Source organism: Triturus cristatus, chromosome 6, assembly GCF_964204655.1.
Source record: "Triturus cristatus chromosome 6, aTriCri1.1, whole genome shotgun sequence".
In the NCBI taxonomy this organism is placed as follows: domain Eukaryota; kingdom Metazoa; phylum Chordata; class Amphibia; order Caudata; family Salamandridae; genus Triturus; species Triturus cristatus.
In genome coordinates, this window is record NC_140589.1 from 1,327,942,107 (window position 1) to 1,327,969,704 (window position 27,598).

Consider the following 27,598-nt stretch of genomic DNA (forward strand, 5'->3'; position numbering starts at 1 on the left):
AGTCGTACATAAGTTATCCATACTTTCAGTTTTTGTATGTTCACTTAAAAAACGAGCAGGTAATTGTATTAACTACTATAATAATAGATTTTATTCCTCCAAGAGTACAGTGGTCCTCTCCCTTCAGAAAGAATTATAAGTCTTTGTGGGAGGTATTATGGCCCCCTAAACTCATATGGGCGAGTGATTTTAACACTGCAGAATGTCAAATTGCAACAGCCAAGGCCTGGGGATATATAGATCTAAGAAATGTTCAAACCCACGTTACGCGTGATGTATAGGGGGAACTATTGAATTAATCAATTTACTAGTATGACCTAAAATTGATGGTGCAGGAAACTGAATCATTTCTCGACAACTGATCATATTTTAATTTCCAGGCATAATGCTGGATTCATTTATTCATTCATTTAGGGTAGTGCCGACCCCTTTCAGCAACCATCAACCACTTTCCCTGGCCCTTTAATACCAAGATTCATCACATGGAAGGGGAACAGTTAGCGACCCACCTTGAAACTGAAGTCAACAACGGGAATAAGTCTACGGTGGGCGGTTATAAACGAATTGAACTTTTTGGGAGAAAATAGTTAATGAAAATAAGGATAAAAGCATTGTATTTACGGAATGGAATATAGCCCACGTAAAATTCTTACAGCATTCCATAAGCTTACAGTTGCGACTGCAGAGAACGTAAAAGTTAGGGCTAAAGCTAAAAATGTTAATAAACGACCATCAATCACCCAGGTGAACCAAAAACGAAAATTACCTTGCCCTAGAAACAGGGAGGAAGTAAAAGATATGTGATTACTTTACAAAAACACATTAGAGAAAAGGAAAACTTATTTACAAGAGAAGGCATGGGAAAATCTAGAGCAGGCAGCCACATTGAGAGATTGTTCCCCGTTTTGGAAGACAATATATCAGCTATTCCTTAGAGACTCTTCTGCCCCAGCGATTGTGACCCATGTGCAACCACCCGATTGGCTAGCCCACAATTGAGGGCTATTTAACCCAAAAAAAAATAACTGTGGGATTTACCAATGACCCCCTCCTTTTTAGGTCTCTCCTACGCAGCGTGCATGCGCTCCATAGGAGGGCCTTTAGCCATCGGTCTTCACTTTTCAAGCACTGCACTTGTGCTTGTGGCGGCATCAGGACTTAGATCATGTCATGTTTGTTTGTCCTGCACTGATGTCTTGCAGGCGCAGATGGTTAAGACCAATTTGCTTACATCTCAACATATTATCTGCTTCTTCATTTAAGGCAGCCTTGATTAACCCACCCAATGAAATGTTTGCTTTTAAACTGTACAACTTTTTAAAATGTTTTTTGGACCTGTATTAAGATGTTTCGTGGAATTGTGATGGAATAATATTTTATGTATTTTTTTTTTGTTTTGTATGTATATGTTGTTTTATGTGGACCTCATAAAGAGTTCCTTATCATAATAAAATAAACTTGAAACTTGTGGCGGCATCCACCTTGCGGGAGCGAGCAGCGGCACGCCACAAGCACGAGTGCAGTGCTTGAAAAGTGAAGACTGCTCTCCCAAGCGCACGCCTCTCTCCTCGCCCACACGTCCCGGCCACTCACTTGCTCCACCCTCTGCATCTTCTTTTTGCTCGCGCTTCTTGTTTGGAGAACCGGCGAGTCTGGAAGTAATTTCTGTGACTGCGATTAGACCTAAATCTTTTTCAGAGTTGTGGCCAAACTGTACGTTTCACTGCATGTAGAGTGGTTCTACCTTACACTGGTTATCATAGAATTTGTGACTAGTACGTTTTTTGGTAGATCGACCGAAGAACGCCCTCGACGCGTATCCTTCTGTGCGTACTTGAAGCAGGCAGCCCTTATGGCTGTATCCTGTGGCGCAGCATTGTAGCCGTGTTCAGATTGCTGCTGGGCATAGTCTTACTCAGTAATATATTCTTTCCAGGTGACGGACACCGGAGAATTCCTGTGTACACCCACCCCTCACCACCATCCGCCCTCCCTCACTTGCCCCTGGCTGTGCGGCGCACCCGTCTCCAGAATCGGCTCACGGTGCCAGCCCATTGCAGAGCCAGTCTCTCTGCACCCTTCTCCACCTGCAGGTTCCCTCCCAAGGTCACTGCAGTAATTCTATACCAGGCGGCGTCTTATCGAGCAGCTCCTGTGTAACACTACCTTTATCCTGGGAGATATTGGGTTCCGTGCAATTTGCTGCTTGGAGTGGTGCTGGCACTTGACACGCCCCCAACCCTCTTTCCTACGTCTACTCACATGCTGCTTCTCCCCCATGCTCTGTACCACCTATTCCTGTTCCAAATACCATCTTCCCCTGCTCTGAACCTTACCTTCACGTCTCCGGCTCCGCATTACTAGCCCCTCAGTACACCCAGTGTCCAGCAATGGGGCACCATAGCCACTGGTTTCCATCGTAAATTGAGTGCCAATTGTGTGAGTTGTTATAATCCTTCATTGTCTGCTTTGTCTGGGACTCCTTCAGTGCACTCGACTTCTACCTCTGTACTAGGGAGACAATACTTCCATACGACCTCTTTAGTGAGGTTTGCTGCATGCAGTGTGAGAGGGGGGGGGGCTGTGCGTCTGTCACCTAATGCATGCACTGAAGGATCTGTGTAGGACTTGTGGCTACAGGTTTGAATGTCAGTGAGTCCAATCAGCCATTCGGCCTTTCAAGGTCGATAAAACAAGTAGCATTGAGTAACAGAATACAGATCTACAGGCGAGTAGAGCCAATATAACTCTTGAAGTGAAAATGTGCCTTTCCCTACATACATACCACTTGTGCCCGCCACTTCAAATGCTTCCTATATAGTTTGTTTCTCAGAGTTTGCTTTCTATAATGCACTGCTCTGTACGCCACTCATTTTGGCGCTGTCCTCCTTCACCCACTCTTTTGAGTGCTTTGCACCTTAGTTATCTGGTGCTCTCCTCCATGGAATGCCCTTAGAGTGCCCCATTCCCCTTAATTAGATCTGTGTGGTTACTTGGAGCTTTTATATAGAGTTCAATGTCAGCCTGTCAGTACTTTCAACACCTCCAAGTGATATCGAAATTGTGTGGGAGATCTTGGGGATTGCAGAGCCCACCACTACCGGTCACAGCTTGGGAACGTTTGGTGTGGGCAAGGGTTAAAGCGGAGTTTACGAATGCCTAAAAAACCTGGCAAGTTTGACGTTCTCAAATGACCATTAGCCTGCCTTTTCGTGAGGATTTACTATGCCCCAATTGTACACAGTAGTGGCATATTATTACGCAGTGCTAAAGCCACTTTTGCTTTCATGGTATCCATTTATGGATTCCTGGCAGGCTTTATGAACCCGTATCATGGTGTTTGCAGATGTACAGCTCAAATGACACTCTTCAAAGATTTCAAACACGAAGTAGGTGACTGAAACAGATACTAAGAGGAAGAGTTATGCAACGTTTGTGAGTCTATAAAAAGCACCAGGCTTCGACTGCTCGAGGTCCAGTTTGAGGTCTCGACGGATAGAGCGGTGCCTCCTATACCGAGCAATCTGCCGGGTGAGGTGAGGCTTTCCTCCCACAGAACGCTGGGAGAGAAGAAGAGGTGACTACACAAATTCTAAAGCGCAATTATGCTAGTCTGGTAGGGTGGCTTCGGCCACATCATATCTCTTTTTATAAGTTTCTTAATTTGATTCACATCACTGTTTACCAAATTTATCCTGCAGTAGCTCTTTTTAAACCAACTAACTGGTCCTGACGAAAGCCGGGTGAAATAACCAGATCGGCTGAAACATGTCGACCTAGACAGACCAAGACAGGGAATAGTCATACATAGATTTTTTGACTTATTTGGTTTTTAGACATGACACCTGGTCAATTCATATTAAACCAATTTTTTTGACCACGTAGTCATTTTTAGTACACTACCACATTATCGCACTGCACTCTTTTTGTATTCCTTTGAACTATTCGGATGCACACCAGTGGCATGAGATTTCTTCTGTCAGGGATCACTGTGACGGGCACCCAGTAGGGCCTGGTGGCTCACGAGTGTAGGGGCCCTGCCTCTGCTCCCTAAGGGTCATACATGACGAAGCTCCGCCATTAAGGGTGGCCCGATAGACCCTTTAATCTTCCTGCCTGGTGATGCAATAATGCTTTAAGTTTTGATGTAAGGGATTGCACATACAGCATCATGCGGCGTTGTGTTTATGCTTTGACTTAGGACCTTCGCGTTGTGTTTGTGGATACATTTACAGCAAATATCTGCGGACCCCCCTAAAATAGGAAAACATTTTGTCCCAACCTTATTGTATGCTGACGACTGTGCTGCCCTCGCGGGCCGCTAACAGCCTACACCACCTGATTGACTGTTTTACTACATTTGTGGAGGATAGGAACATGAGATTAAACCTATTTAAAACCTTCGTGATGGCGTGCAGTATAGGCAATGAGAAGAAAACTCACCGAGTAAAAGGACAAAAAAATAGTAGAGGTTGACAGTTTCACATACTTGCGCCTTCATTTTTCAAACATGAGTACATGGAAGTCCAATCTAAAAATTTCAAACATTAACTTTTCCAGAACAGAGGCTATTTTTAGATTTTCAGCAAAAACTGGAAATCAGCCCATAATTGAAATTCTTTAATTATATAAACGTGTATTAGTAGTGTTAATTAAGGGGTTGCCTTGAGGGGGTTGTCAAATTCCAAAGTACTACAAATAATGTAGAATCATTTTTTTCCCCCATGTAGACTCCTTGCAGTACCCCGTTCTACCTTATCATACATCGTGCACAACGAATAAGCAATTCCTTTTGTAGAAGACACTACTCATATTAATGAACTTTTGACTTGGTAATGAATTAGGTCCAAAACCGGAAAAAAGTTTACTAAAGAAAACATTATGGATTGTTTGGCTGTAGATGGTAGAGATAAAATTATTTGGTTTGACTACTTGAATAGCCTCCTAAACACTATAGATACATTTTTTATAGGACGAGCCATGTAGCATTTTATATTATAGTAAAAAAAAATAACCAAAGATGATTCTAATGGGCTATGAGGGGAACCTGTGAGAGTATTTAACCATCTGTCAAGTGTCACCTTAGCGGTTACGCGCCTAATGGTATCCAAAGTTTTTTTCACAAGCAAATTTAAACATGCATATTTGCACATGCTAAAATGCAGTTCACAATTATTTTCTAAGAATACAATTTCCTGGCCTACTTCTGTAAATTCTTGTGAATGTGCAGAAGCCATAAATCTGAAACTATTGCAAGGACATATACTACAGGTGCGCTTTTGTGACTTGTATTAAGAATTGGGTCCCTAATTAGGTCTGGCGTTACCCAAGACCTTTTATTTTTATTTAACTCTCTCAATAGGCTGGCTTCACTATGAGTGACCGCATTCTGCTTTTAACAAGGAAAGGAGCATATCAGCACACAAAGTTGTTTTCTTCTGTGCCAAGGACCACTGTGTCTATCAGCAGTGTTCTGTTCGGCCAATCGCCTGTGTCGGAAATTTTCTCCCGCGAGTCTCCAGAATATGCGAAGCGAACATGCAACTGAGATTTGGCATTGCCTAGTGCGATTTGTTTTTAATACAGGCGGTCGCCCTGGCATTTGAAAGTGGTCGCAGTCAGAGGGTATAGATTTGTTGCCGCTCGAGTAGATTTTCTACTCAAGCAGCAGCAAAATGAACTCTAATGGCCACGTGCTCTTGTGCAACATATGGTGCTATTCGTGCTGATTTTCAATGCTACGAGCAAAGAATTGCAGTCTAACTGCATAATTTTCACCCATTGGCGGAATTCCATGGAGTTTCTGTAGCACCGTTAAATTCTGCAGAGAGGCCGCAAGTTCCACCCACCCCTAGTGACAATGTGTGCTTTGAAACCCAAAAATATTTTTGAAGTTTGCCAATGTTTGTTATAATGGTAAGGGCCCGGCAGCTCCCACAATAAAGTTTTACAAAAACCATGTCAAAACAAGACAAACATTGACAAAACCGAAGAGCTGACCAATGTCAGAGCTATTTTGCTTGTTTATTTTCATGTTTCTCATAATCTAGTTGAAACTGGTTACAGTGATTTTACCATTATGTATATTTTTGGGAAACACCAGCATCCAGTTTACTAGAAATGGTATATAAAATTTCACAGTAGGTTAGCAAAACTTTTTTTCCTAGTTGCATTTTTTTGTGAACATTTAATTTTGAAAGCAAAGTAGCATCAATCTTGCTATCAAGCTTCTGCAAATATTTGCATCTAATCAGAGCATTCTGTGAGCATTATATGTATGTAGCATCATGTTGCTAAACTTTGCAAACATGTGTACATTTTTATACTTGAACCACTGTCTGTAGTACAGCCTGAGCCTACAACAGATCCTTAGCACGCTCATCCTAATATTAAAGGCTTATTAATGAACCATAAATAGAAGTTTGAATAGCATTAATCTATGGACACAAATATTACCTTAACTTCAGACAATACCAGTCTTATCCAGAACGTGTTGCTGTAAACTGGCAACCAAATGGTTGGGGGTTATGTTCCCACGGCTGGGGCTGTGGACAAAGAACTTATCAAACTGCCCCTGTAATGATAAAACTGTACAATCCAGCAAACATTTTATTCTTTCCTGCAATTTTTTTTCAGGATATTAGAAAAAGATTTTAAACCATTAGTTTTTGCGAATAGATCTGTTTTAAGGATGCGTTTAACTTTTTTGTATTTTGAGTCCTGTGAAAATATGCTTTGCGGTTTATTTATATTGCGAAGGAAATCATACATCCACCTAAAAAAACCTAATTTACGAGACTGTTTAAGCTTATTTTGTATATTGTAATTATAATGTAATTACAATAAGACGCGACTGCTTTTAATGAATCATTTTATATATCTTCAGGTACATTCTTGTTATTGATGTGAAATTGTAACTTCCCCGTCGAATTATAACTTGAATGATTTTACTTGTATCGTTTATGGATTATATCCAATTAAATTTGATTTTTTTTTAAATCCTAAAATATACCATATCCCAAGAGCTCACACACCTTTAGAGGCTCGCACTCATCACACTCCAGACCCCTCTCTCCAAAACCCTATACAAGGAACCCGAATTATCGGGCACTCTACATAATTGTAAAGAGGAAGCAGGCTCAATGGATGAATCGTTCCGCATACTACACACATCAGAATACATGACAAGAGGGCAACATGATATCTTAAACAGAGGGAACACTCTGTACTTGCTCAACTACCTCCCAGAGTTAAATCTGTTAAATACTGAGTGGCATATTTACAAGCCCCTGGGGAAAAGTGGCAGCGCAAGGGGCTTGTGAATAAGCCCCTGAGTTCGTCGGCAGGGTCATCCTCCCGAACAGTCTAGAAAGGTCACTTGGAGAAATAGGGAAGCTCTAAATCTTGCTTTGAAACAAGGAACTATTCTGTTCATGATTATGTCCAAACCAATTTGAGATGGATACTCCGAACCTTTTAACAACAGCATTACTGAGTCCATGAGGTCAAAAACACTTCGTTTGATCCTTATAAGCCACCAAGGTGCCACTGCCACCTGCCCGTCAATAAATGATTGAACCATTAAATGCTGTGAGAACAGCAAGACTTGTGCAGTTTCAGCAAAATACAAGCCAATCCTAATATAAGGGAGAGGATTGAAACAGGCTCTCAATTCTTAATTAAGGTCTGACACACTTATGGTAACAGTGAACCACTCAGAGGGCTCATTTGAGCTGGCCCATGTCTATAATTAGCTCACATGATAAGATTCAAGTCCTCGCCTTGCTCTCCTGGAATGTCACAGATCTGTGAAGACCACTTAGAGACACAGATTCCTGTTCCTTTTTAATCAAATAATGATATTACCATTCAAGAATCGTGGTATTGCGATTCGACTGTTAACCAAGGTTCTCACATAAATGTTACAAAGGGGAAAAGTAGGGGGTAGAGCAAAAGGGGGTTTATGTGTCCTTATCTCAAACTCACTCGACTACATAACCATCTCTTTTGACACCAGGTGCGAAAATGTTCAGGCAATGCAGTTCAACTGGAAACCGCGTAGGAGACCTATTCCCAGTCTACATCTCTTGAATGTCTATTTGCAACCCAATACCAAGTCTAAAACTATGGCAATATTTATTTTAAACGTTTTGTATAGCGCGAACAAGACCCCGAGAGGTATCAGAGCACGTCACAGTAATAGGAGAGGAAAACCCGGTAAAAGGGAACATTGTAAGGCGGTAATAGAGGCTAACATAATAAGGTAATACAAATGTACAAGGATGCGAATGATAATTGGTACAATAAGGTAGACAATCCTGGATGATACAGTGCTTGAAGAAAATAGACGACCAATGGTTATTTACGGCAGGAACCTGTCCATTAGGAGTGTTTTTACTTCATGTTTGAAAGCAGTTGTGTAAGGCATTCTGCGGATTTCCGGAGGGAGCGAGTTCCAGATCTTCGGTGCCGAACCTGAGAAGGCTCAAAGTCTTGTTCTCTTTTTGCGAAAAGACTGGGGTTTCAATAATAGAGCATTTGCACTTCTTGATAGTCTGCCACCCCCCCCCCCCCAAATAGTTCTAGTTTTTGGAGCCAGGTAGCCAGGGGTTTTGTGCGTTAGACAGGCAATCTTTAGTTGAATTCTCGCTTCGTAGGGTAACCACCTTAGAGATCTTAGAGCTGGGGAGATGTGATCAGGTCTTTTTGTGTCAGTGATCAGTCTAGCAGCTGCATTCAATGAAGCCTTGAGCGGGCCAAGGTATGTTGGGGAGGCCACATAACGTCGCGCTACCATAGTCTAGTCTTGGCAGGACAAGCGCTTGAACTACCAGCTTGAGGTCTTCGAGGGAGGAATGGTTTTAGATTTCTAAGAAGCCTCATTTGGTAGTTGGCGCCCTTACACATCATACTAATGTTTTTCTTCATGTTCAGGTGCGTGTCTAGGGTAGGGATCTTCAAACTGTGGGGCGCGACCCCCAGGGGGGGCGTGGAGCGATGCAAAGGGGGTCGCGCATTCCCAAGCACCCTTCTGCCGAGGCCCAAGGGATTCAGCCCCCCTCTTCCTCCTGTGTCTCAGCCCGGGCTGCTGCAGTGCAACTCGAGCTGCTGGAGGCTCAGCTGGGCAGTGTCTGGGGTCTTATCTCCGGCACGTCCGTCCGAGTTTTTCACAGGTCTTTAAAGACCATTTGCATATTTGCATGCCTTTGTGAACCGGTTACAAAGGCTTAGTGTCCCCCCCCCCCCCCCCTTCCAGTACCCCCTGGGTCCTCACTCTGCCTATTCCTTACATTTATATTTTAGATTTACTGCTGTAGTGTGAGAATGCATTTAATAACAAGGAACATAAAGTAGGGTTGCCAAAAGAAAAATGCGAGCCATGTGTTATTTAAAGAGCCTACACCTTCTCTTGACACCAAATAGACTTCTAAATAAAAAAAGTATGTATTCATTCGTTATGTGACTTTTCGGTCTTTGTTCTCTTTAATTATCAGTCATGGATCATTGTGGCAGCCCTAGAACACAATTAAAAGTGCTTTCTATTTATATTTGCTGTTCAAAGTATGCACAGATACTTGTTTAAAATACTGTTTTAGGTGATTGCTTATTTTTGTACCAACTGGGCCATCAAAATAATCTGCTGGCTACCCTAACCATAGGACTGGAAGTTTGTTGCAGGATCAGCACATTATTTATTTCCTCCACCCTCGATCCCAGACTGATGCCATAATAGCAATACTTTTAACTTAGATCCTAAACCCTACGCTGCCTCCAATAACATGGTCAGTTACTTCAAGTGCCTGGGAATAAACCCTGCATTCAGACAACTCACTCATCATTCTCGCCCTTCTCTTTCACGCTTACCCTGCACTCCCAGCATTCACAATGCACTCACACTGATTACCATGCACTCACACCATTCACCTGCTCACCCTGCACTCAGTGATCACTTTGCACTCACAATGCACTTGTGCTGTTCACCCTATACCTCACCCTGCAGTCACACAAGCACACTACTCATCCTGCACTCATGTGACACTTCACTCACCTGTCCCCCACACTGCTCAATATGCAACTCACTCAAACCAGCCCATCAGTAATCATACATTCATTCGTCCCATTCTGAACTTGCATCCACACTCAAATTCGTACGGCCACCTCACTCACCCTGCAGTCACTCCTCTCACCCTACTCTCACACTGTTGCATCTCTCACCGTGCACTCACATGGGCACTCGTCACCCACACAGTGCAGAGGGTTAATGTGCCTGCTACAAAGAATATGTACCATGCCGATCACAGAAATGAGTGTGACTAAAGTATGAGTAGCACTATAAAAAATGAAATGTTTGTCAGAAAGCTGCAATAGAGATGAAGTGCATTGTTGGTGAGTGGTAGTGAGGGAATTCATGGAGAAGAAGGAAACGGGGGTGGGGCACCAAAAATGACTGTTGCAGTGTGTAACCAGTGTTAGGGCCAGCCGTGGCTAGGAGTGTTAGCCCCCACCCACCGAAGTTCTGGTCTAGTGGCTCCCCTGCTTCTCCCTATTATTATTATTTACATTTGTAGTGCGCTACTGTTACCAAAAGATGTCCTGCGGCTGCTAATAATCTGCTGCCGGAAGGACAATGAGAAACACGGAGGAGAACCAGCCAAATGGGGTGACCTACAGAGCATAGAGCCAGGTTTTTATATCTTCCTAAAGGATAATAGATTCTTGGTGGAGCGAAGCAAAGGAGGGTGCAAGTTCCATAACTGCGCGGCCTGCACCAAAACAGTGCGACAGACAACTCATGCATTCTTGAATTAGGGAACAAAAAGCAAATTGGCACAGGCCGAGAGGAGCATACGGGCCGACCCGTATGCTTGGTGAGGAGCGATGAGAGAGGACAGCAAGTGAGTGAGAGTTAGATTGAAGAGGTCAGGGATGAGGAGAAATGTGAAGTGCCGAAGAGAAGTGTGGACACGCAAAAAGTGAGTGAGCTAAAGGTGAGTGCTTCTGTTAGAACAAAGGGTAGATGTGAAAGAAGAATGGGGAGACTGGAGAGGTGTAAGATACAAATAGACAAAAATTTGAATGGAGAGACTAGGTGAATGAGAAGTGCTGAGGGGCACGGGAGGTGAGGGGCCAGAGAGGCCACGAGATAAATGCGAGAGACTGTTTGAGATGAGGGCAGTGAAAAGACAGACTGGCAAGAGGTGATTAAAGGTGAAGTGAGAGGTTGAATGGGGAGAGTTCAGAAGTTGTAAAAAGGGGTGAAAGAAAATGGCCTGCAAAGTGAGAGAGGGATCCAGGTTTGGGAGAGGAGAGACGGATGGAAGGGAGGGAGTGAGTGAGTGGAAAGCTGCATGGATAAACTGCTTAACTCTGCACAAAACCGCCAGGGTTTTAAGGGACCCCTGCTGCTCCCAGCCAGGGCCAGGTGAGCTTCTAATGTGGCAGCACATATTCCTGCGGAGGTTGACTAGAAATCTTTCTGATGTTAATTGCTGTATTTTGGTTATAAACAGGTACTGATGGGGTGGAATCTTTCCTCTGTGTTACTGTGTGCAAAAAATTAATTTCATAATAATGAAGCAATGCTAACCCAAAATACGCTGCATCACATAACATCATTTACATTTTCTTCCCACACAATTTAGTCAAGCCTGTCGCGTAATTGGGTCCTCACCTGCCTCATAATTCCAGTAGCCCTGCCTAAAGGTTTAGACATTTGTCAGGAGGGGGTCCTTACACCTCAAAATGTTGACAAGGGGGTCTCGGCATCCAAAAGTTTGAAGACCTCTGGTCTAGGGTGATTCCGAGAGATTTAGCGGAATCAATAATAGGGGAACAGTTGAAGGTAGTGAGGTGCTTCATCCAGAGGTGAATCTTGGGGGTGTGTTTAGGAGGGGATATGAGAAGGAATTCAGTTTTGGCAGTGTTGAGCTGGAGATGGTTCTCAGTTAGCCAGTTTTGGGTAATCCTCAGGGAGGAGTTGTGAGATAAGGTCTTCGAAGAGTTAATTTTCAGGTAATGTTGCGTATCATCCACATACATATGGAAAAGAATGTTCATGGATTTAAGGGCGCTCGCTAGTGGTTCCAAAAAAATATTGAAGAGAATGGGAGAGAGCGAATGGGAGAGTGTCGAGCCTTGCGGGACCCCCATGGAGACTGCAGATGGTCGGGATATTGTATGGTTAACTTTAACTCTTAGGGATCTATTGTGAATGAAGGAAGCGAACCATTGCAGTACCTGACCTGAAAGGCCCATCCTGTGTTCCAGAATGGCAAAGAGGATATCGTGATTAACCGTGTCAAATGCCGAGGAGAGATCAAGGAGGATTAGTAGACTGGATTCGTTATGGTCTAAGAATTTTAGAATGTAGTCTAGGATGTGAAGGATCGCGGATTCAGTACTATGACCACTCCTAAACCCCGATTGATGTTGATCCAAGAGATTGAAAGTCTCAATGTGTGAGCAGAGTTGCGATTGGATGCATTTTTCAAGGAGCTTGGCCAGAGTAAGGATGTTGGAGATGGGACGAAAGTTGTTGAGGTCAGATCTATCCGCATCAGGTTTTTTTTTTTTTTAGAGTGGGTGAGACCTGAGCTGCTTTTAAACATTCTGGGATCTTGCCTTGAGACAGGGAGGCGTTGACAATCTTTGTCCAAAGGGGGATATGGGCACCCTTGATTTCTTTGAAGACAGACTAGGGTAAAGGGTCGCTGAAATTATTAGAGAGGTTAATGTTCAACAGAGTTTTGTAGATGTTGTTTTCACTGAGGGGGAAAAGGAGCTCCAGGTGGCCATGTTCTTGGTGCTTATACTAAGTGGCTATAGACTCTCAGAGAGGGCAGGAACAGTCGCACTCGCGGATGGTGTAAGTAGGGCCCTCTTGGATTCGAGCTCACGACTGATGAGCTTAGTTTTTCCCATAAAGAGGATAGCCAGATCGTTGCAGGAGGGTGAGGTGACTTGATTCGAAATGCTTGGGTGCTATAGCGGATTGCTGTTTGACAATTTCGAAAAGTTTTCTGGGACGATTTGAGGTTTGAGTGAGTTGGGATCTGAAATAATTGGCCTTAGTCATCTTGATTTCTTTATTGTAAGAACTCCTAACCGTTCAAACCAAATATAAAAATAGCTTTAGATCCTTAATACACTTGTCACTGGTCAGTCAAATGTGTGCATACAGATATATGGCATACCACCCCTGCTCCACCCTTGCCAACGTAGTGATCTGCAACTGCTCAAGCTACTAAACATATTACACTCCTTCACTAGCTCAATGGCAGGCTTACGGAAGACATCCCTATGAAATTCTCACATTTTTCAAGCCAGCGAAACACTGTTAGATTACACTTTTGCCTGAGCAGAGCACTTTCATTATTTCATTTCCTTTGACATTATAAAACTAAAGTGATCATGATGCTCAACTGGCGCAAGCTTCTTATTTTCCACTTAGACATCAAACACTAGGAGTTCTTGCAGGATCTCAACTTTTCAAGGACTACCTGGGCTACTGCAAGAAGTGATAAAATCTATCACTGGTTTGCTGAAGAGAACAACTGGAGTACTAAATGCCCTGGGTAACCCTGGAAGTCTGCGGAAAGGCACGTGTGGAATATGGGCTTGTGTGTCAAAATCTCAGTTGACTTCAAAATCTGAAAACTAAACCCAATTCCTGCTTCACATTCAGTGCCGATCATCGGCACTCTTGGTTCCATAACGAGCTAAGAACTAAAGAAAAACGTGAACAGCCGTATTACACAAAATAAAACTCTGACTCAACGCGTAGGTATGTTTTAAAAAAAAATACAATAACTGCTACAAGCAGAGAATACAGGAAGCAGAGAGAACTGACAAAAGCAATGGTTAAAAAAAAATAAAGTCGCAGAAATAAGTAAGCCGGGTTGTTTACAAAAACATTCAGCAGTTCATAAATACATTGGGTAAATAACACATTCAACTTGGATAACGCCATTTCAGAACCAACTTGGGATATCCATACTGATGCATTATATATTGATCAGATCAAGGGCTGGGCTACGCTGCCTCTATTGTATAACCTAGTGCAGACAGAAATTAAAATTTCAAATCCTAATGGTGTCCCTGACCTAATGTTCTTCCAATCACTTGAAACACAACTCTTGGCTACTAGGCTATGACTCACAAGCCTATTCACTTATTCTAAAACCTAGAATATTCCTACGTCGCGACAGAGGTCCACCCGTCATCCAATCTCAAAAAGAGACGACACTTCTATAATCAAATTACTGCCCAATTGCACTACTTGATGTAGAAGCCACAAATTATGCCAAAATCCTTTTAAAAGGAGAATCGTATTAGGCAGAATCCAACAATTTAATATTGTCCACACAAACCGGCTTAAGAGGAGCTAGTAACACTTCAGATAATATCCCTAGTCTCATTGTTACTACATGAGTTACTAAGTCTAAAAAGGTGCAATCTGCCTGCTTTATAGATTACATAATGGTCTTTAATGGAGTGGACTGCTGAAAATTTAAAGATGGGGAATTTCAACCTAATTGAGTCATTCAGTCTTTACACAGGAAAATCTGGGCTCAAGGTAAACTCGCAAATAATGGGCATATTTCTAGCAAAAGCAAAACCAAGAAAGGCCTTAAACAGTGCTGTGCGTTTGTACCCCTGCCTTTTAATTTACACACTACAGATTTGCCTGGTGCTATTAAGGCCCAAGGGTCACATTCCCCACCCACCTTGCTCTATCTCTTCAGTCTCTGCAATATGCAGATCACAGTGATATTCAATCATACGGCTGCATGACTTAAGAGGCACTCAATGGCTTACATATTAAAAATTCCGCCACTTAATTAAGAATCTGAAAACACCTGCTGTGTTTTTTTTTGTAACAAGCACCAAGTTGAGCAGGCGGCATATTGGGGAAACTATAGTAGAGAGACAAAAAGTATGGTTATCCCAGTGTCTGGTTTGACCACAATGGTTCCCCAGGAGAACGTCAGGTACACCTAAAGTCACCTTTGTCAACTGTGCCATGAAACAGTCCTACATTAATCTGGAATCTCCTTCGCTAGCACTTTTACTATCATACGAGCAAGATTTCTGCTCAACAGATCTTACTTGTTTAGGCACATTATAAATCTTCCTAACACTATCACATACTATACTTTAATTTACAGCAGCCATCACTACAGCTGATGCATGAGTCCTTACTTAATTGCCACAGACTGAGAAACTTTAAAGACGCGTCTTTTAGGGCGGTGAGCTGGTCTGCTCCATCATCAAAATCTGCTAATTTTGATCCCTGGAAGGATATATTTTTTTTTTATAAATTCTTTTTATTGTTTTTAAAAACGTAACATAACCAGGTCACACAAGACAGGTCTTTTTATTCTAAGCATCTGGAGTGTCACAGCACCGGCAACTTACAGATACAGCAGCAAGACTAGACTGGTATACTTGAGGTCGGACAACAGCCTACGTTACGTCCGCAATCTCCAGGCCAGACAGACGGGCCTGCGGAGGCTCAACTATGTCCCCTCGGTAGGTGTTCCAGAGCGACCACACCTCCCCCCACTTTCTGGGGCAACCTTGTGCCGTATATACCGCCTTCTCCTGTAGCATACACCAGTCCATATCGTTTTGCCAGTCCACCAGTTTTGGCAGGGTCGATGCCCCCCACAGACGGGCTATGTTTCTTTTTGCGACCATTTGCCCAAGTGTGACCCAGAGTCTCCCCCGTTGGGACAAGTCCGTGGGTTACCAAATGTTAAGCAAACATCTCTTGGCCTCTGTGCGAATATCAGTCTCCCACACCTCACCCATGCAGGACACCACTCGCCTCCAGTACCGCTGCACCCCTGGGCATTCCCACAAAATATGGAAGAAGGAGCCACTCTCTCCACACCCCCGCCAGCACAGTCCCTCCCCCCCCCCCTCCCCATCGCCTGTAGCCTGGTGCAAGAGACATATACTCTGTGCAATATTTTAAGCTGCACCAGTCGGAGCCTAGCCGATATCGCTACTTCCCTAGGAGACGCCAGAGTGGTGATCCACTCCTCGTCATCAATCTCAAGTCCATCTGCCACCCACTTCTCTTTCAGGGAGTCGAGAGGGTCAGGGGGGTTGTTGATCAATTTTTTATATGTGAGCGATATGGCATGCTGGCAACCTGTCCTCAAGCGGGGAGGCCTGCGGGGGTAGTCCCCGGGGGGATATTGGAAGGATTATTTTAATATCGCAAAAAATATGCTGCAGCTGAATGCTCTTTGTATTCCACCAGTCAGTTGAGCACTTTAAGAAGGTGGCAGCAACTGAAAATGTTATACTTCACAACGAATTTTTGAGCTCAACTCCAAAAAAGATTCCACTTGTTCAGCCGCTATGTTTTCAGGAAATGTTACACCAAACTACCATTTTGCTCCAATGTCGAAGGCAGTCAGACATCTTTTTATTCGCCTACATTTCTTATTAGTCCCATTCTCTGAACTATGACACGCCTTGCCAGCATATAAACATCATACAACAATCTGCAGCTTCTCTGGTTATCAGTCTGAATCACTGCTCCAAGTCACATGCCCCTCTATATTAATGGAAAGCAGAAAATGGTTAAGACCACTCTTTCCGAAACGCAGCTGCCGTCATACGAAGAAGACTGAGATATGTACTGAGTGGCAAAAATGTGCAAATGTCATATTGCTTGGCTACGTACATTATGGTGACCATTCACATACTGGGTGCAAAAGAGGAAGGCCTCACTAAAACGTGCTCTCTGCAGTGATCTGCTCGTCTACATGTTGAGAAAGCTTTTAATGCAAAAATCAGCATTTATTTTGAACTTTGAGTACATTTTGCAACTAATTTGAATTGTTAGTAATACATTCTCAGCTGTTTTCATTTCTATACTGAGGTTTTAAGGATACCTTATTTTAATGCCATGCACTTGCAGACGTCTTTAAACTGTATAATTAACTTGATGCTTTAGTTATTGTTGGCATATGCGTACTTTACATTTTTTCTTCTTTTACACACTGTACTGATGAACTTGTCTTTTATGGTTCTAATGAACCAAAATAGAGGCTAATACACTTACTTTGAAGTGAGGTGGACAGTACACAGGATAGACACTGCAGAGGAATGCAGTATCCACCAAAGCTAAAGTCATGTGATAACCATTCATACTAAAACTATTCTGCCAGCAGAATCTTCATCTTGGATGGTCCCTTCAACCCCCGTCCTACCAGTGGTGCAGTGTTAAAGAAAAGTTGTACAGTCCTGCAGCCAATATATTTTAAAGATAAAGACTTGGCCCTGAAGACCGAGTATTCATTTGAGCAACGCCTCTAAAAGTATGCAGTTTTCATTTAAGAAGTTAAAACTACAGAAAGTAATTACTTGTGGTCACAAAATATCATTAAGCAAGTTACCGATTGTGCAAACACACAATTTTTGGCACATACTTTAACATTCAGGGAGCCTAACATGCAGAAAGATGCTGCAGAAATTCAAATAATTCTGGTGCAGTATTGTTGCTTAACTATGGGATTTACCATCAATATTTAAACAGGAGGGATTCTCTATCTTTTTGAAGAGCGAGCGCCAGGGATGATCAATAAAGAAGTGATACTGATAACTACAAAAATGTAACCATTTTATTTTTTTCCTAGGTTACAAATCGATTTAGACAAAACGTTTTATTTACAGAGGGTTTGTTTTTGCAGTTGAAATTTCAAAACAATAGGTGACAATGTGTTGCAACCACATTAAAACTGCAGTTAAATAAAAAAACAATAAAAGTGTTCTGAGCCACCAAAGAAAGATGAATGTAAAAAGATTTTCCGTGGGTCTGTCTTCACCTCCGTTCCATTAAATCAGATCGGCAACTGCAAAAAAAAAGAAATAGAAATTGTTAAATGGCCATTAAAAGTTGTGTTTTAATAGTTAACGCCCCATTCAAAACATAATTTACCGCGTTTCCGGTTGTTTAGCAAATATGGCTGAATCAGAGCTTCTACTGCAGTTCATCACACCCTACCACCAGCTCTAGAACACAGATAAGAAGCCAGTGTAGCAAAAAGAGGGGTGGGATGATGAAAAGAGGGAGCTACCCAAATCACTGATGTGCCTCGAAGGTTTGTGCAGAATCTTTTCCATATCCACCTTTGTTAGTCTAAGAACAGTCAACATACACCTCATGGCTCAACAGGCAGCACTGAGCGGCCGTTTTACAGCTCTAGCTCTGCTCCCAGGTAACACAACAAAATGAAGAACATACCATATGAAAGAGTAAACACGCCATTTCCAGTGATGTGCCCTGTGAATACAATACTTATCAGGAATCTTGGATACAGATTATTTTCTGCTGATACCCCCTAATTAGGAAGGGAATAGGGGAGTCTGAGGGTATGGGTGGCACTTTGAAGGCAGAAAGTGGCATGGACCAGTAGCCCTTCATTTCATCAAAAAGGAAGAGGTCAGACCACGAGGCACTCGTCTAGCCGGATCCTGTAACGTTACACAATATCCAAATGCCATAATGAAATCGCTTAAAGAGCAATATCTCAAACTTAAGAAAACCATCCTTGCATTCTCTTTCGTCAATACTCTAACACACCCCAGTTGTACTTGCCACCTTAAGCTAACCGTTATCAGACACCGTATTTTGTGTTTGGGTAGTAAACCTCGTGGCAAACTGACCTAGGTGTCGTTTTACATACTTGTATATCAGTTGTGTTGTGAGCAGGAATCTGAAGGGAAAAAATAGTGCATCTGTTCTTTGTTGGGATGAAGGTTTTTGGTGCAACACTGGTTGTTATCCTGCCTCCTTGCTCAAGTCTTCATCCCATTTGACCTTTCTGGAGATAGCAGTTAATAGACATGGTCAATAATCCTGTTTATCTCATGGCTGGAGAGAGCCTCCCAGGATTGTGTTAATTATTTAGAACCGCAGCACATTATGAAGATGTCGGGGAGCACAGCTATTGCCTCCGAATTTTACAAACGCTTGTATGATGAACTAAGATTACCACCACTAATGCATCTTATCTACATCCTAAAGCAGCTATATTTACTACTTCCGAGTCTACATATTGCTGTAAACATACCTGAATCTTTCAAACATCACAAGCAGGATAGTCTATTGGTCAAATTGAACAAGTTACTTACCTTTTGGTAACACATTATCTGGTAGAGACAATATCTAGCTGCAGATTCCTTACCTTAGAATTTTCCAGGCATCAGGCTGAATCCAGAAACTTTTGCGTGAGCAGTACACCTTGTGCGCACCACTCGGCTCTGTGTGATGGCATCAATATAGTCTGTTATGATGTCATGATCACCTATATAGGCGGCACGCGGATGTCAGTACGTTTCCACCCCATACGCGCATAGCCATGACGAGACTGACGTGTGTGCCAAAACTAGGGCCCTGAAAGAGGGGGTAAACCTAGCCCTAATGTCCGCGGCGTGGCATGGGTGGGTATGTAAGGAATCTACAGCTATAAATTGTCTCCACCAAATAATGCGTTATCGAAGGTAAGTACGTGGTTCATCCGATAGAGACTTCTAGATGCAGATTCCTTACCTTATAATTGATACCCAAGCCATACCCTCTTGGCGGTGGGCTGTGGACAAATTCACCACACTAAAAAAATCCTGCAGGACCGAAAAGGTAAAATGCCCGTCCCTGCAAACCTCACTGTCCAGGCAGTAATGCTTAGCAAACGTGTGCAGAGTTGCCAACGTTGCTGCCTGACAGATGTCCAGGACTGGGACACCCAGAGCCAAGGCTGTGGTCGCAGCATATCCCCTGGTAGAATGGGCTCTTAATCCCTCATGGGGCTACTTCTTAGCCAAGGCATAGCCGATCTTTATGCAGAGAACAACCCAGTGACAAATGATTCTTTTATGCACTGCCTAACCCCTCTTAGCTCCCACATTCCCAACAAAGAGTTGGTCACCCGACCAGAACTCTTTTGTGCAGTCAAGGCAGAACGATAATGCTCTTTTGGGTTCAGACGATGGAGATGCTCCTTTTTCTTAGAGGGATGCGGGGGAGCAAAAAAGGTGGGCAGCGTGTTAGACTGACCGAGATGGAATGGGGTTACCACCTTTGGAAGAAACGAAGCACCACTTTATCTATGAATGTAGTCATGCAGGGAGGAGGGGGGCGGGGGTTACAAGAGAACACCTGCAATTCGCTCACCCTCAGGGCAAATGTTATTGCCACTAGAAAGGCTGTCTTGATGGTAAGCAGCCAGAGGAGAGAATTATGCAATGGCTCCAAGGGGACACATGAGAAATGTGAGAACCAAATTAAAGTCCCACTGAAGCATGACAAAGGGCGTGGGTGGAAACAACTGACCCAGCCCTTTTAAGAACCTATTTAAATTTGGAGATTTAAATAGTGATGGTTGGTCTGGCAGCCGCAAAAAAACAGAGCAGAAAGATAACACTTAAGAGTATCCAAAGCAGAGCCCTAATGGGCAAGGGTAAGAATGAAAAGAACAGTAGATAGAGAAGCTGAAAGAGGGTAAATGGATCTTTCTGTAAAGAATGATACAAACGTTTGCCAACGGCAGGCGTATACCGTCTTAGTGGAGGGCCGCCTGGCCGCCAAAATAACGTTGCATACTTCGGAATGGAAGATCAAAAGCTATCAACTGCCGCCACTCAATTTCCACGCATGGAGTCAGAGAGTTGACAGGTTCAGGCAGAGAAGTTTCCCCTGCTGCTGCAACAGAAGATCCTTCCAAAGAGGCAGCCTGATTGGAGGATCAATGCTCATTCGAAGCAGCTCTGGATACCAGGCTCTCCTCGCTCAGTTCAGAGCCACAAAAATGACTCAGGCCTGGTTGCTCTTGATCTTCAGAACCCTGGGCTGAAGTGCATTGCGCGTTCTCTTCGGAGACGAAAGGATCTAACCAAGGTTCTCTCCACTGCTGAAAAAGACCTTGCGCCACCTCCGACTGGAGACGTCATTTGCAATCTGCTAGACATTGACAGTTGAGTTGGTCTTCCATGGCATTCAGAGAACCTGCCAGGTGTTGACCCATCAGGGTTATGCCATGTGTTTCCAGCCATGTCCAGAAACGCAGGGCTTCTTGACAAAGGGTCCACGACCCCACCTGACCTGTTCGTTGCACTATCACATGTCAGTGGTGTTGTCAGTGTATACCTGCACCAACTCCCCTTGACAGAGGGAAGAAATGCTTTCAATGCCAATCGGATTGCTGAAAGCTTCAAAAGATTGATGTGGAGCCCGGACTCCGCCGGGGACCCGTGTCCCCTGATCTTCACCTCTTCCGGATGGCCTCCCCATCCCAGGAGTAACGCATCTGTCACCACTGTGTGATCTGGTTGGGGACGGGGTCGGCTTTGGACCCATCCGCGGATAGTCAAACCCCACTGCAAATCTCTTGAAGCTCCTTCCGAAATCTGGACCATGCTTTACCAACAGGATGCAGGAGGTCATGAGGCCCAACAGCCTCACACTGTCTCACTGAAATCCAGGACAGAGGCTGAAACATCGGAATCATAACATGAATATACTGGACTCGCTGCTTGGAAGGATACGTTTTAAAACGCACAGTGTCAAGAACAGCTCGGATAAAAGTGAGTGTCTGAGAAGGAGTCAGGTGTGACCGGCACATTTATAAAAAGCAAATGCTAGAGGTTCACCATAGTCTGAAGGTAAGAAACGACAGCCTGGGCAGGAACGCCTTCAACAGCCAGTCATTGAGTTAGGGGGAAGACTTAAAACCGTAACCTGCGCGGATGAGCTGCAACCACTGAACACCTGAGGGACGCTGGTAAGGCCGAAGGGGGGGGGCTTGGAAAACTGAAAGGGCTTGTGGCCTACCTTGAACCGCAGGTAACGTCTGCCGTCCAGCACGATGGAGATGTGAAAATACTCATCCTGCAGGTCCAATGCTACCCTCTAGTCTTCTTGGCCCGAGCTAAAATAAGCATCTTGAACTTCTCCTTCTTGAGGAGGAGATTGGTGGTTCGAAGATCTAAGATGGCCCGTAACCCTTTGCTCTTCTTCAGAATCAGAAAGTGGTGGAAATAACAGCCACTCCCTACTTCTGAAACCTGGACCCACTCTATAGCCCCCTTGGCCAGGAGAGTTGCAACTTCCTCTTGGGGCAATTTTAAATGACCCTCCCCCTGCAGTTCTTGAAGTGGCAGAATAGGAGGAGGCAGACACTAGCCCTCCTGAATGATCTGCAAGACCCACTTGTCCGATGTTAAGGAACTCCAGTGGGGGAGATGATAGATTCTTGCAGAGTCAGACTAGGAGTGCTTGGAGGCTGCGGCCCGGGCCTCCTTCGGGACTTGAGGCAGCACTTGCGCAACCATCTCCCAAAGAGAATGGGAGAAACAGCCCAATAAGCATGTGGCATTCACAGACTGTAATGTCAGGCTGGAGAAGAAAACTTCTTGCCAAGTGATTCCAACCTCTTGGATTCCCTATCCGGAGGGTCAGAAGAGAACCCGCAGTGGGAGATATAAGCCTGCACCACTAAACTTTCAGGGGTGAGGTGTTGGCTGAGGAACTTTGAGTCACCCGGAGCCCGGCGATGGGTGCGTGCAATTGTCTTATTCACAGGAGCCCATGTGCTGGGCTTCGACCATGTGCCTAGTAGGACATCGGTAAGTGCCTCATTGAAGGGCATGAGGGGTTCAGAAGTGGAAGGCCAGGCTGAAGCACTTTGGTCAGATTAGTCCTGACCGGCACAGAGGGCAAATCTAGTCCAAGGACCTCAGCTGCCCTCCTTACCACCACTGCCTAAAAAGCCCCCTCCTCCATAGCCACAGAAGGTTCACCAGAAGGGTCGTCCTGCTCAAATGTGTGTTGCATGGCCTCGTAAAACTCTAATTTGAGTGGAGGTAAATCCAGCTCCTGCAAAAGGAGGGAGGCACAAAGTCGACTCTTGCTCCGGCTCTGCTGAACCGTGCCTAGAGCATCAGTGCTCCTTACCTCTCTCGGACAACAGCAGCGGTGAAGACGAAGTCTACTTAGACTGCTTCTTTTTCTTGTGCCTCTTCCCCGAATGTCCCGGAGACCTCGAGTGGGAGGAAGCGGACTTGGTGCTCCTGGAGCAGTTCCACAACCACCTCTTCTTCCATCAGGACCAGGATCTCTGCGGAGTCTCTCTGGATGGTGTCGACTGCTGGGCTGCAAGGAGCTTCATAAGACTGCTCCCCCAAGGCCTTTGGAGCCATGGCACATGATCTGAGCACGACTTCCAGTCCTGTTCGTGCTCGAGACACACGAGGGGGGGGGGGGGGGGGGGGGTTGGGGGGATGGGGGGGGGGGGGGGGGGGGGGGGGGGGGGAAATAAAAAAAAAAATCGGTAACAAGACATGGCATGGTGACCGGCGCCACATGGTTTAAAACCAGTCTTCCTGAAAGACAGCCCTCGACACACTATAGAAAAAAATCTTGAAGTCCAAAAAGAACTTGTCAAAAAGCGACAGAGGTAGCTCTTCCCGAATCGGTGCTTAACTGGAGCAGTAAGAAAAGAACAGACGTCCGCATGCCTGGGGGGTGGTGTGGGGTGGGGTGGTGTGGTGTGGTGTGGGTGTGTGTGTACACACATATATATATATATCTCCGCAACATCATAACTGATGCTATTGACGCTGTCACACGGAGCCGAATGGAACCAACCAATGGCGTGCGCAAGGGCTACTGCTCACGCAAAAGCTTCTGGACCCAGCCTGATGCCTGGAAATTCTATGGTAAGGAATATACAGCTAGAAGTTTCTATCAGATTCCCTGCCTTTCTTTGAGGGACTGTCCTAATAGCAGACATATAGGACCACAATTTCAACAAACTTTAATGAGCTTTGGAAATAGGATTACCTAAACCTTTAATGGTCTTGCTATGGTGTCTGGTTCAGCAGTTATGCACATGTGACAAAATACAGTTAAACGCTAGTGACAGCCCGTGCAGCACATTCACTTACCATTCATTGGCATTTCATCAATCTGTGTCGAGTAGTACTGCTCAATATCACGCAGGATACGAATATCATCATTTTTTACAAAGTTAATAGCAACACCTTTTCGGCCGTACCGACCGGATCGACCAATTCTGTTCAAAGATAGAAGCAATTAATAAAGGTTTATTTTTAAATTGAACCAAAACCACCCATCATACTAGGAATGTGTGAAACAATATTAAACCAAAATAATCTATGAAAGGGTAAGCATTAACAAAATGCTAACAAAAATGGTTGCGAAAAATAAAATCAATTATAACAAAAATACTAGAAATATACAGGATTAGTGCCTATTACATGCTCCTAGAAGGCCCAACTCCTCCTCATATAAAGAGTAAACTGCTCAAGGATTATAGTAACTTTATTTACATTTTCTTCTAAATAACCATAGATGACCAAAGCACAGAATTTTGAAAAACAAATATAACAGTAAAACACAATCAATATGGATAGACCTCCACAACAGATACATCTATAATCTATATATACACACACAAAGCTGAAGTCTAGTAGAACAGGAGGATTAAAAAGTAGAAACTTATCAACTAGTTTGTCCACAACATTCATTTGAATTTTTCTTCACAAAACAAACAAGGGATCTCACAGAGAGTGTTAGGGAATTCTATTCCATAGTCATGCTTATAAAAAAACAAATTAATGCCTTGGACAATCTCAACCTCTGACTATCCAAGTTAAGATATTACCATGTGTGCTACTTTATGCCCATTATGTTAAAACTTTAGCTAAATATTTTGAGCCCATGATGATGCATTAAACACCAGGCAAATTCCTTAAACACTGATCTGGCCTCTCACAGAACACCAAGCAGGTCAAGAATGATTGACTTATTTTGGTCAAACTTACAAGACCCAGCAAGTAGCCTTGAGGGAAAGCATTCTGTTCTTGGAAAGGACCTGCACCACAGTCCTACTGTTCACTAGAAAGCTGCCCAAGAGTGCACCCCCCCGGATCATCCACCCAGCTGATGGTCCAACATTGGCAGGAGGTCTTTTTCAATTTTAATTGCCAAGGTTTAGCGCTTTCTCGGAGACCAATAGAATTCTCCTCCCTTTTTCCACAGAAAATATAAAACCTGCCCATCCTTAATGCACAGGAACCCTCATCAGAAATCTGTATCCCAGGGTAGCTCCTGCACTTTACAGATCAACCTCATACATTTAATCATGTCTCTAGACCTCATCTTGCATGGCATGACACCATAGATGTGAGCCTTTGTTACTCTGAAAACCTTTGATACTAGGCAGGTACTGTATTAAAGAAAGGCACATCTATCAATCTAATATTCTTACTCTCAGAGGTCCTAATCTGTGAATGAATCATAGCTTTTGGAAGTTTTTGGACATCATGCATGACTAAGGATGGCCTGAGGTGTTTCCATGGTGGTGGAGACACTGGATCTGGTATCAAAGAAGATGCAATATCCCCTGAGCAGCTTACAATGTAAGTGCCATCCTCCAGCTGCCCACAAAGTTGTCTTTGCTAATATCCTATGCAAAAACGTATTATTCTGTATTAATTCACCCCACATTAGCCTTTTCTGTCCTTGGACGTGAACAGTTAATTCCCTGCATTAACAACATACACATGCTACCATTCAATTATACATTTTTGTGTATCATTTCCCAGCAATTTTTTGTATGTAAGTAACCAAGTGGATGTGCATGGACTTAACTTTCTATACACTGCTTTATTGAGGGCAGACAGAAACAAATACTACTTTGTATAAACTGATATGGTTGATATGATGGACAATTTGTGTTCTGGGGTTGGTCTTCTCCCGCATATCATCTTGTATGAAGACAACTGCTCTCCAACATTCTGCTTACCGGGATGACAGCAGTGAGATAATCATCCAAAAACTCACAAAAAGAACTTAACAGGTTCCACGTATTCCTCCTTGGAGCCTAGATTGTCGATGTGAAACCTTGAGACAGGTGGTGTTCTATGACTGCTAGATGTATTGAAGTACTAGATATCTTGCCAGTAACTCGACAAAGTATTTCACGGATATGCTTGATTTGAGCTAAACAAACATTCGATTAAAGATTGGGACCATTAACTTAATCGATGGTGCCCAATCAAAGTCTTGCTGTCAAGAAAGGATCCCTATTGTTCCAAAGGTGACAGTTTTGACTCCTGTTGCAGAATGAGGAGTATTCTTAAGCTTTTAATCTTAATGGCAGCAGCTGAGAAACTGGTTGCTGAACATCCAAAAGCAAGTGGCAAAACATTCTGCAATCATAGGCAAAAGATCTACACGCACGAAAGAATAAGGTGTGAATAACACATATGAGGAGAGGTCAAGATGTCAAAGTCTTCATCTTCCAGTGTGACTGCCCATTGACCTACTATCAAAACAGTTATATGGCTGGCCTGTACATTTCGGTACCAATTATGCATAAGAAATTTCATAGAGGTGCAGTTTGTTATCAACGTGCTCTGTGTAGGGGAAGCTTACACAACAGCTGGAGGAGCAAAAGGAGGCAGGTGCACATGTGTGCATTTTGTACTGCTGCTTAATTTACCTCTACCTAGCCTGTGTTTCAGGGTAACTTGTTCTGCTTCAGTCCATTTTCTAGGAAAGTATCCATTTTTGACCTGGTCACCTCCACTTTTTGCATGGTAACTGATGTAATTTCGACTGGAAATGCACTGGGTTCCTGCTAACCAGGTTCCCAGTGCCAGAGCTCTTTCCCAAAATGGTACAATTGTTCCAACAATTGACAAAACCTTTAGCACTCTCGTGATCACCATCTCTGGACCTCAGTTGCGGAGAACATGGCGCCTGCTGGCTGAGCAGACCCGCGCGTCTGTGCCCCTCTCCCTCTGCCGCATTGCGCCCGGCTAAAATCCCATCTACCTGATCGTCTTTCTTCTTGCCTGACCTCCCGATCTTCCGCTCTTCCCGATGCCGTGTAGGGCGTGGGGTTGATTTTGGTATTTGCAGCGGATACAGATGATCTGGTGTCTCGGCGTCCCTCGCTCGCCCAGTCTTCCGCGTTGGAGCGCTGCCGCCCTGGAGTTGAGGCGCGGCCGCAGAGCGGCGGCTCGCGACCTCTGGGTGAATAGCGGCAGCGCCAGCATTGGGCGTTTTTTTGGAGCAGCTGGAGAGGAGCCGGGGTAAGCGAAGAGTGTTGGGGATACGATCTTGACCTCCCCCTCGGTCTCTTGTGCAGGTGGGGAGAGCGATTCCCACTCTGCTGCGGAGGTCGCTGCTCCGTCTGGAGTTATTGATGCCCAACTGGATCGGCATCACCATTCTCCCCCATATTGCCAGGGCGTCCAAGATGGTAGGAGGTTTTCAGTTCAACTAGTTAATGGTATTGAGAAACCAATAGTGAGGGAAGGTAAGAAACCTGGCAAAACTGTGTTTGGGGGAGAAAAGCGACCGCTTAAAGACAAGGTGAAAGTGAGTGGCGACCGATTAGTGGGGAAGGGGGCTAAAAATACTTGGTCTATTTAAAGTATATCTAAGCCTTCTAATTTGTCCAGTGATACTACAGCTTTTCTGAGTTATCAGGTCAAAGGCAGGAGTATAAAAAAGGGAAAGAGTAAGGCTGTGCCTAACATAGTGAAGGTC

The 27,598-nt window shown here is 44.0% G+C and overlaps 1 protein-coding gene across 1 annotated transcript in view; it reads right to left on the reverse strand.

The window, feature by feature from the left end:
- Positions 1 to 17,621: 17,621 nt before the first annotated feature.
- Positions 17,622 to 27,598, reverse strand: part of EIF4A3 (eukaryotic translation initiation factor 4A3) — an 82,922-nt gene continuing 72,945 nt past the window's right edge. Inside the window, exons 11-12 of the mRNA XM_085612326.1 lie at positions 23,962 to 24,089; positions 17,622 to 17,870 (exon numbers count right to left, since the gene is read on the reverse strand). Of these exons, the coding sequence (XP_085468452.1) occupies positions 17,854 to 17,870; positions 23,962 to 24,089 (145 nt within the window). The 3' untranslated portion in view covers positions 17,622 to 17,853. The remainder of the gene's footprint in view (positions 17,871 to 23,961; positions 24,090 to 27,598) is intronic.